This window comes from Hemibagrus wyckioides, linkage group LG13 (genome assembly GCF_019097595.1).
Source record: "Hemibagrus wyckioides isolate EC202008001 linkage group LG13, SWU_Hwy_1.0, whole genome shotgun sequence".
NCBI classification, from domain to species: domain Eukaryota; kingdom Metazoa; phylum Chordata; class Actinopteri; order Siluriformes; family Bagridae; genus Hemibagrus; species Hemibagrus wyckioides.
This window is the reverse complement of record NC_080722.1, coordinates 23,580,307-23,591,745: the sequence shown is the minus strand read 5'-3', so window position 1 is coordinate 23,591,745 and position 11,439 is coordinate 23,580,307. Positions and strand designations below refer to the sequence as shown.

At 37.7% G+C, this 11,439-nt stretch overlaps 1 protein-coding gene across 1 annotated transcript; it reads right to left on the bottom strand.

Annotated features, from left to right (window-relative positions):
• Nucleotides 1–1,724: 1,724 nt before the first annotated feature.
• Nucleotides 1,725–10,218, bottom strand: dnajc9 (DnaJ (Hsp40) homolog, subfamily C, member 9). The gene is made up of 6 exons (XM_058407280.1): nt 10,064–10,218; nt 8,346–8,524; nt 7,885–8,025; nt 4,360–4,614; nt 4,185–4,268; nt 1,725–2,644 (listed from the first exon to the last, which is right to left on the bottom strand). The coding sequence occupies exons 2-6, from the start codon at nt 8,517–8,519 to the stop codon at nt 2,540–2,542; spliced, it is 759 nt and encodes a 252-aa protein (XP_058263263.1). The 5' UTR covers nt 8,520–8,524; nt 10,064–10,218; the 3' UTR covers nt 1,725–2,539.
• Nucleotides 10,219–11,439: the final 1,221 nt, after the last annotated feature.

The window sequence follows — 11,439 nt, the reverse complement described above, 5'->3', positions numbered from 1 at the left end:
TATTGTGCAGATTGACATTTGTGAATGCCAAATCTTTGGGCCATTTAGTGAAGTTCTTGTAAAGGGTTGTATAGACAGTCAAAGGCACTGAAGACACATTCACACACACAGGATGTTAACTAAAGAGTGCTCCTCATTCACAATTTGTGTGAAACAACCTTAGGCTGGAATCCATGCAGTTCTCCCAACCTTTCACTCATGTGATAGCCACCAAAAAGATTTTAATGAAATGCAGATCAGTTTGTACAGAGAGCACTTCAACACATACCTCAGAACCTGAGAACACTTTGGTGAAGCTAGCACTGATGTGGATGATGACTACTGAAGCCTGACACATAGGTGTTGACGTAAGAATGTGCTTGATATATAAGAAAAAGGCCTTCTTTTAACTTGGTCAAAACAGTGAACATTGTTATTAATTAAAATTGTAGCACAGCATATGTGATTGGGAACAAAATAAACTCTGGGTTAGGAAGAAACATCCAGAACTATCAGATCCAAGAGCTTACAATTGGAACTATAATTTGAAACAGGAAAGAAAGCTCCAATACACAAGGTAACAGCAAAGACAAAACACTTTAGGTTGTGATCTCGTGTGTATTTTCATTGCCATTCATTCTCTGTACAATTCTGTAAAAGAATTACACTATATGGTCAAAAGTATGTGGATACTGAAGGTAATTTTATGACATACAGTAACATTCAATGCTTTTGGCCACATAGTTTATCTCTATGTGTAAATGCAACTGTGAATGGACAACAAGGTGCAAATTACTTTCATTGTGTGAAGCCTTTTTTGGTCATAAAAGGATTTGTTATCTTGTGAAAACATAGGTTGTCCTCACACAAGCCCATATGGGTGATGAATACTGCTTGTTCATGCAAAGTCTTTCAGATTTTCCTAATCAGTCATCTCAGTGTAGTGCAGGTGAAATACATCAACCCCAAAATACAAGAAACAATGCTGAATGCAAGATGCTGTGGGAAAGGCTTGTTGAAAAGATTGGTTCCAACGGTCAGGAGGGATATTCATATACAGAAAATCATATAGTCACATTTTATAGCCATGGTGAACAGGCAAGCATTTCAGCATACACTAAACATCAAATCTTGAGGTTGATGGACTAGCAGTAGACCACAGAGGGTGCCACTCCTGTGAGCCAAGAATAGGTATCTGAGGCTAAATTACCTGGTCTTTTTTCCCAAACTCCAGCTGTCAAGTTACAGCAACTTGAGTGAAAAGTAGAATTTATGAGTTTCTTATATGGACTCCACTTTACATCAAATCCATCAGTGTCATCTGAACACATGCTTCAAGTAGAAGAAATTTTGACCTTTTGAATAAAACAGTTAACATGGTCAATATCACAAATTTATATTTAAATAATAAAACTATACAGAATCTTATATTAAATATTTACTTTCTTTGTTTCAATATTTCAAAATCCTGAAACCTTCAGTTTATTTCCAAAAAAATTCTAGTATTTCAGTGTTGTCTCAGACTATCAGACACCACCATATGTCAGTATTTTATCTTCATGCTGACATAATTTACACAGTAAATGACATCTTATTTATTTGATAAATAACTCGCTAACTTTTTTTTTTGCCATTTTTTTCTCTTTAAAAAGAAATACATTGAGCAACCATTTTGGATTCAATATTTAGACGTGTTGGTTTAGACGTCAGAAATAGCATAAATGCTGTTCAATCATACATGGCCATTCTGATGAAAAACAGTAACATTTATTACATTTAGACTCTGTCCAAAACAATATACATACAAATGGAACAAAAAAATGAGACCACAGACAAGAGTCCACATTTTTGAATTAGTATCTATGCTGGGCAAAAATACAAATGATTTGGTGTTACACACATATCCTCATTCATGCACAACACGTATTACATGTATGTAATATTTATTACACAAACACTTGTCATATAACTGTACATAACCAAATGACCATAGTACAGTACCTGCAACATGTGTTTATTAAATGACTTATGCATGGTGCAGCCAAGGCGGAGCTGTTTGTAGAGCTTAAAGAAACAAATATTATTAGAGATACACCATGTTCCATGTTTAAGCATATCAATATAAGAGCTCTAATTATCTTCTACAAAAAACCCTCACACTGAGCTACTCTTGCCAAGTAACAAATGTTGCAGGCATGATTTGGAACAATTCAGTTAATATATGGATAAACACAATCAAATTTTATTAGTTTAATATAAATTGTGTCTGCGTTTCTATAATATATCAACACATACTGAAAAATGTGAATCGGTGGTGGATTAAATTTAACACTTACTGATCAGATATGGACATGCAATATTAAAAACTGGTACATCCCCATCTGAAGACAAGCATAGTGCTAGAAGACAGTCACTGCTTTCTCAGAGGCTTTGCTCAGTTTCAATTATAAAACTTTGGACTGTACAAGATGGTTACAATTTTCTGTCCAAAGGATAGAAAGCCATAAGGTGAGAAAACAACACTCAACATAAGCCTGGCCTAGTTGCAATATAATTTTTGTCAGTTTTTCTTTGCCTTTTTCCCCTTGGAAGACTTCTTGCAGTACTTGGCCTCCAAATCTGCCATGAACAAGCCAAAGTCTTTTTCTTTGGACTTCTGTCTTTGCTACAGAAAGAAGAAAGAGACAAACAGATGAACAGATGAGACATGTTCATCCTATATGGATGGGAGAGTCAGAAGCTATATCAGCCATTCAACAAATGTTAATCATCATAACCTCATACATTTTAAATCTGAAATACTGGTCACCTCTTTTGAATGACCAGTGTTCTCTATGTTGCTGTTTGTTGAATATATAAACCGATGTTCCACTGATTATTTCTAGATGTTGCGCAGGATTCCCAGCACTCCACATAGCTCTGCAACTTTTATTATTGCTTATAATTATTGCTGCAACTAGTGGTCTAAATGGGAACTACAAGTGCTAACAAGCCCACTGGAGCAAGAATCACTCTGCTCCAGGCTCACACTTTGAACATTTTGTTTACACAACAGTTAATAACATTACCCTATGTGTTCATCTTGCACAGTGACATAAAAGCTGCAGTTATCATCATCTAATAGCTCATGTTCTGTTTTTTTTTAAAAATCTTTCTTAATGCAAGTCATCAAAACGAGCACTGCCATCTTTTTAATCCAGAGCCCTTTCCTGGATTTGAAATAATTTGATAGGAAAGACAATCTACAATGTTATCTAGCTAGATATGCAAGATGATAATGGGTCTTTGGAGTGCAATCCTGCAATTAGACACAACCATAATTGCACCAATTACATATAAAATTACATACAGCTCTGGAAAAAAAAAAAAGAGACCACTGCAAAATAATGAGTTTCTTATGTTTTTTTCTTACAGGGTCATGTATTGGGGAGATGAACAGTTTTGTTTGATTTTTTTGTGAACTGCTGACAATATTTCTCCTAAATTCAAAATATAACTATTGTTATTTAGAGTGTATATTTAAAGGAAATGACAACACACAAAATAACCCAAGATCATGCAGTATTTGCAGAGCTTTAATAACTCAAATAAAACAAAATGCAAATAATTTGTAAACAAATTGTGTTAATGCTTTGGCTAAATAACATTAAGAAATCAGTATTTGGTGGAATAACCCCGATTTGCATGCGTTTTGGCTCCATGCTCTCCACCAGTTTTTCACATTGCTGTTGGGTAACTTTATACCACTCTTTTTGCAAAAAAGCAAACAGCTCAGCTTTGCTTGATGGTTTGTGACCATCCATCTTCCTCTTGATGACATTCCAGAGGTTTTCAATAGGGTTCAAATCTGGAGATGTCTGGCAGTGGTCTCTTATTTTTTTTCCAGAGCTGTATACATATAAAAATTGTCTTATTTCTTTGCCACAAAGGCAAATAAATTAGTGAAGTAGCAGTGTTTTATCAGAAATGTTTGCTCAACTAAATGAGGGTGCTAGCATTTAGACCTGCTTTCTCATGTGAACATAGATCGTTCAAGTTCATTCAAACTGCTATAGTGTTACTCCAACAATTAACTAGATAGTAACCTATAGCATAAGTGTGATAGCCTGCTGGCTTTTTGATTTTATGTTAAAGGTATGTTACTTAATATCATGCTGCCCCTACCAAAATCTATAGTCAGAAATAGTTCATAGTATTTATTTCACCTGGATCATGGCCACTAGGCTATCCTCTGTACTCAGCCCCAGCTCCTTTTGTAGCTCCTCTGCCTCTTGCAGCTCCTTCTCCGCCTGGACAACACAGATAAGTGACATTAATGCTACACACAGACAAAGCACATTGTGTTGGATGGGAAGTCCAGAGGGGGGACCAACCACTGACCTTTCTCCTGCGGCTGGCCTTTTTCTTTGCACTTTCATGAGTAAAGGCTCTGTAGGCTGGCACATCTTTAGCATCTACAGCTTGATGCAGGATTTCCCGCACACGAGGCTCATCATCCTGATCTCTGCACAGTGCTGAATCCATGATCCGGTCCATGTCTCCCTCATACAGTAGGTAGAGCCTCTTTAGGTCCTGCTTCTCTTCCTCAGAGTCATTATACTGCTTCTTAAAGTCAGTTATGTCCTGCAAAGTAATCTACAATGACACAAATAAAAAAGAAGTTTTAATTACAGCACCTTCTGTTAGATTATGATAGTAGGAATTTTGTTTAACAAGGTGGCTAATCCAGATCAATCCTTCAGATTCATTTGAATCATCAATCCTCAGGCATCCACTGAAAATTACAGGGCCTTTTACAGAATCCAGGTTAGGGTCAATAGGGACTGTAACATTACACAGGGCATCATCTGCAGAATGGCCCCACCCTTCCTAACTCTTGGAGCTAATACAGTCCTAAAACCATTGCTCTGATTCTCAGGTTTACCAATAATTGTCTACTGCTGGTGTCTGAGACAAGACTGTATAATACCTATTATTAGGTGGAGGCAATTATATAAAAACTAGTGAACATTAAAAAAAGAAACAACTCATGTGCATAACACTGTAAAATCAACAGAAAATTACTTGAATTCCTGGGAGATGACTCTGTAGCAGTTCCTTTCGGTGTGATGTTATAAAAGAGACTTGGTTGAGCTTGTGAGCTGCGAGATGGACAGCACAATTATGTTGAAACTGAAGTCAGAGTGCTGGACAGTGTTGTACCCTTGCTTTAGGCAGAGATTAAGACCCACAATGCCATTTGACTGCATGTAGCAGAGCAGTGGTGGTGTACAGAAATGTAGGGTTGTAATTATATGACAGATAGTCACAGTGTTTGATAACATAACTTTTTCAATATATAAATTAAAATGCTTTTTTATCTACTGCTAATGTTCTTTCTTTACCAAATCAGATTCCTTACAGTGAATCTAATCAATCATAAACGTAGGTTTATACAAGCATCACTGCAGTCAAAATAATGGACATTTTTTCTGAAGAGACATGCATTACAAAAAACACAGTGTGTGTATATGCACTCACTGTCTATTTTATTAGGAACACCTGTATACCTGTTCATTTATACTGTTATCCAATCAGCCAATCATGTGGCATCAGCATAAGGCATATAATTACACAAATACACGTCAAAAACAAGAAACAGTGTTGGACTACTGATGTTGTGAGTTCAACTCCCAAATCCACCAAGATGCCACTGCTGGGCCCCTGAGCAAGGCCCTTAACCCTCAATTGCTCAGTTATATAAAATGAGAGAAAATGTAAGTCATTCTGGATAAGGGCATCTGCCAAATGTCATAAATGTAATGTTTCATGCTTGATTAGTACAATAATACTGTGAAGTTAACAGATAAGGTTATCACTCTGTGACAGATCAGTAACAGAGCAGACACAACTGTCTGCTGGACTCCTGACAGTACATGCTACTGATTTGTCCACACCTATTAATAAACATTGTGTTTTTTCTAAATATATTAAAACATAGCTCTAAAACACTTTATTACAAGTAAAATAGAGGAATTTCAGGGTAAAACAACTTTATATAAAAGTCTGATAGACATTCCGGAATAATACAAATATATAAAATGAATAAAAAAGAAACTTTCATGGCAAAATAAATACAGAACACGTGATTGAAAAAAATACCCCTGTTCACACAATGCTTAAAACTACACAATGCTTATTACATATGCAACATTCTCTTCTGCTTGACCATTGCTTTTAACATAAAATAAAAAATATTACAAACAGTAAATAGCAATAACTAGCTTGGGAAATACTAAGGACTTGGCATTTTTCATGTTTTGTTACATTGTAACCTGTAATTTAAATGTTTTTTTAAATCTGAATTTTATCTGATGGATCTGCACAAAAAGTTGGTGAAGTGAAATGAGAAAAATATATGTAAAAAAGAATTTTTAAAAATTAAAAATCTGAAAATTGGCATGTGCATATGTATTCACCCCCTTTGCTATGAAGCCCCTCAAAAGTTCTAGTGCAACCAATTACCCTCAGAAGTCACATAATTAGTGAAATGAAGTCCACCTGTGTGCAATCTAAGTGTCGCATGATCTGTCAGTATAAACACACCTTTTCTGAAAGCCCCCAGAGGCTGCAACACCACTAAGCAAGAGGCATCACACCATGAAGACCAAGGAGCGCTCCAAACAAGTCAGGGACAAAGTTGTTGAGAAGTACAGGGTTGGGTTATAAAAAAAATATCCAAATGTTTGATGATCCCCCGGAGCATCATCAAATCCATCATCTTCAAATGGAAAGAACATGGTACCACAACGAACCTGCCAAAAGAGGGCTGCCCTACCAAAACTCACAGACCGGGCAAGGAGGGCATTAATCAGAGAGGCAGCACAGAGACCAAAGGTAACCCTGAAGGAGCTGCAGAGTTCCACAGCAGAGACTGGTGTATCTGTGCATGAGATCACAATAAGCCGTACACTCCATAGAGCTGGGCTTTAAGAAGAGTGGCCAGAAAAAGCTATTATTTAGTGTTAAAAATAAGAAGGCATGTTTTGAGTTTGCCAAAAGACATGTGGGCGACTCCCCATATGTATGGAGGAAGGTGCTCTGGTCAGATGAGACTAAAATTGAACTTTTGGCCACAAGGAAAACGCTATGTCTGGCGCAAACCCAACACATCCCATCACCCCAAGAACACCATCCCCACAGTGAAACATGGTGGTGGCAGCATCATGCTGTGGGGATGTTTTTCAGCAGCAGGGACTGGGAAACTGATCCGAGTCGAGGGAAAGATGGATGGTGCTAAATACAGGGATATTCTTGAGCAAAACCTGTTTCAGTCTGGCTGTGATTTGAGACTGAAAGGAGGTACGGAGGTTCACCTTCCAGCAGGACAATGACCCGAAAGAATACTGCTAAAGCAACACTCGAGTGGTTTAAGGGGAAACATTTAAATGTGTTGGAATGGCCCAGTCAAAGCCCAGACCTCAATCCAATTGAGAATCTGTAGTCAGACTTGAAGATTGCTGTTCACAAGTGGAAACTATCCAACATGAAGGAGCTGGAGCAGTTTTGCCTTGAGAAATGGGCAAAAATCCCAGTGGCAAGATGTGGCAAGCTCATAGAGACTTATCCAAAGCGACTTGCAGCTGTAATTGCTGCAAAAGGTGGCTCTACAAAGTACTGACTTTAGGGGGGTGAATAGTTATGCATGCTGAAGTTTACTGTTATTTTGTCCTATTTGTTGTTTGCTTCCCAATAAAATTTTTTTAAAAAAAAATCACATCTTCAAAGTTGTAGGCATGTTCTGTAAATGAAATGATGCAAACCTTCAACAAAACATGAAAAATGACAAGGGGGGTGAATACTTTTGCAAGGCACTGTTGAAGATGAAAATTAAATCAATAAATAAATTCTCTATCAGTAGCATACCTTTGGAAACAGCCTTCTCCAATATTCCTCCCAGTTGCGGTCTTGGTTGAGTGAATCCAATTCTTCATCCACTACACCTTGCTCATCATACACAGCTCTTTGGTCCTTGTTGCTCAACACAGCATAGACTTTTCCTAGTACCTGTTTAACACATCCAATATTGGGACAGTTAAATAAGATATGATTTACTACTTCGTTTCATTCAATTTCAATTCACTTTTGCTGCAAATAAAGTACTGTGACATAGGACAAGATGTCATAAAGAGACTGGAAAACACTTCCTACATTATTCCTACATCATTTAGCAAAAATTGTTTTCATGAGGAAAAGTGCTATTAGGTTCCCCAAATCTCTCTACTTTCATTTCTTGACAAATAATAAAAATGGTGAAGGATTAAAATCTTATTTTTCTACTCCCAGATGAGTTTCAAAATGAAAGCATGACATTGCTGCAGTCCTACCTGAAACCTGTTGGTGGCTTGTTGATCACCAGGTGCTCGGTCTGGGTGAACCTGCAGGGAGAGTTTATAATAACCACGCCGCAGCTCCACGTTTGACGCCTCCTTTGCCACACAGAGCACCTCATAAAGGTTGGATGTGTTGAAGAGCTCTGCACATTGCTGTAACAAACCCATGGGTCCTGGAATAACAGTATTAAGTCAGTGTTTTAACATGGACTGATTTCAGTGAGTCACAAGAGCTGCTAAAGTTAGGACTTGCACTGGTAGGTAAGTACAAAATTCTTTGACGTCTAATTTGCTTTATTTAAGACCGTTTTATTGTGGTCTAATGTTTCAATTCTTAAGTTTATTTGTCATATATACAGCAATATAATTTATGCACCAAAAAAGGGCTAACAGAAAAGACTTGAGTAGTAATAATATATATAGTATATGAATATATGTGCAAATCTATTTAATTGTTATCATACTGAGGTAGTTAGATGTTAAATATCCCAAAAGTCTCCCTACACAGGGGGCTGCGTTGGCCAGCATCATGTCAGCACTGCTTTTATCAGTACATGTTTGTAGATGTCTGTTTCCCGGTTGGTCTGCACCACTTCCAGTCTTTTTGAAACCGTTAGTAAGTATGGGAACAGTGTCAAGTGTGAAGTGCTCACCCTGCTCCCTGTTAAAATCCACATCACCTTGCGACAGCTTCCAGTTGCAGCTATGAGAGTGATTTTAATGATTTGCTTTTGTCAGAGACACAAAAATAGGGCAATTTAGGTGACTTCTGAGCTCGATTTCCTGTTAAAGGTATTTCCACCAAATCAGTGACTTTGTGTATTCAATTAAATTTTGGAACAATTTAAAAAGAAATGTAATCTATTTTTGAGATATGGTTAATAGTTAAAACCTGAAATTGTGAAATTATTACGGATTCACGATATGAAAAATTTAAACCGATACCGATAATCGATAATTAAGTCCTTCTCATGGCCGGTTCCGATACCAATAACCAGTAAGTTCATATTTTTATATTAGAATTTTCATATAATCTGCTGTTTGTGCACCCAGGAGAACATCTAAGATGCACTGATGAAACTGATCTGTTATATGTTTTTATGGAACTTGCTTGATCATATGAGTCATAAACTTCAGCATTTGGTAAGGTGGTATAAATTTAACTAACTAGTCTCAGACCATGTTTGCATACTCATTAGCAAAGCTGTCTCATTTAGCTTCAAAAGACAATCAGTTAATCAGAACGGGTCGCTGATTCACACTGTGTACAGCACCCCTGTGTACAGCACCCCTGTGTACAGCACCCCTGTGTACAGCACCCCTGTGTACAGCACCCCTGTGTACAGCACCCCTGTGTACAACGCGCACACACACACACACACACACACACACACACACACACACACACACACACCACAATGCAGTAACTGTCAGATCAGGATTTGATTCAAGAGTCTTTAGCTACAAAAGCGCTATCATACTCATATCATACAGTGTGTTTATTGCTATATGATTAAGCTCAGGGAGGACAGAAAGACCAGAGGATGTGAGTTACAGTCATTTATAAAAACAAGCTGAAATAGAAAAACACACAGCAGTTAGCAATGTGGCTACTATTCACTAAACCACTGCTCCTTATCCACCTCCTGTACTCGGAGAGTCTCAAAACTTTATTCAAATAAAAATAAAACACGCTTATGGTTTAAACTTACCCACAAAATCAGAACTCTAACTTCTTATATCGGGGCCGAGAACTTTCTCTGTTGCTGCTACAAAACCAGGCGCACAACCGGAGCAAAATTTACCGCGCTCTTGGTAAGGGTACGTTACAAACCACACCATGCTCACTACATAGGGCGCTAGGGGTACATCGACAGCATGCGGCGGCAACAAGCAATGTAAAGCATTACACAGCTTCTAAAATCTCAGAGTCTTATAAAATATGTGCTGGTGTTTGCTGGTGTCACGAAATGTAAATACCGTCGTTGAATGTAACCAGTGCGCCATATACTGTTCATGATTCGTCAGAGAATAGTGCATAGTGAACAAGAAAAGCGATTGCGAATACGGCCATATTAGAGTTCTTCTTCTACGGTGTTTATTTTATAGTGATGAAGGTTGGCGTATTGCTGCCTCCGAGTGAGAGGGCGGAATGATGTGGTAAGAAAATGTACAAATATGTGCTACAAAATGTTCCATGTCCCAAATGATTCATACCCCAGACCTTAACAAAGAATTTCTCAAGAAATGCGCTCTTCTGCACCATTACACATGCTCCTGGTAACTTCTAGCAGGGTCTACACCTTTCTAATCTATTCTAAATTCAGAACAGCTGATCCACCTGTTTGCTAGACAGTTTCTGGTCAACTGCTGTCATGGTTAAAACCATAAAGGTTCAGGAGGAACTCCAGTTGCACATTGTGGATGCATACAAGAAAGGTAAAGGCTATATTAATGGTATATTAATGTTTTTGTTCTAGAGCTAACATTCAGGGTAAAAGTTATTTGTGAAATTCGAATTCATAATCAAAAGCACAGCTATCTTCCTTTGAGATAATTATGGGCAGGCCATTTTCAACCCTTTGGACTAAAAGTAATCCTGGTGTTTTCTTTTCAGGTAACCTGGAGGCGATTGTCACCAATTATACTCAAACACAAAATTAAACATTATGCATGATAATTCCTCTGCCTCTCTCCCTCTACTCATAGAGCAGCCAACTCATACTTTTTGTCCCAGGTAATACAATACTAGTAAAAAGCCTAATCTTTACTCCCATTAACAAGGTTATTCAGAGAATGGAGAAACTCAGCAATCAAGCAGCCCTTCAGGGGCCTCAGCTCATCTCACCGTTTCACATACATATATAGGAAACTGCTAATGTCCCTATACACTGGTTTTGTAGACTCTTTGGCCATTCTAGAACTTGCTCACATTGTGATCCTGATAGACTAAATCATTGCTTAGAAAATGTCTGTTATACACTTAGTATAGGCCTTATGCTCCTGTGTATGAATATTTATGCCTCAGCAGCAGCATGGCTGAAAATTTGGCCTGTGTTTTTTATTTTTAGAAATTCCTAAATTTCTA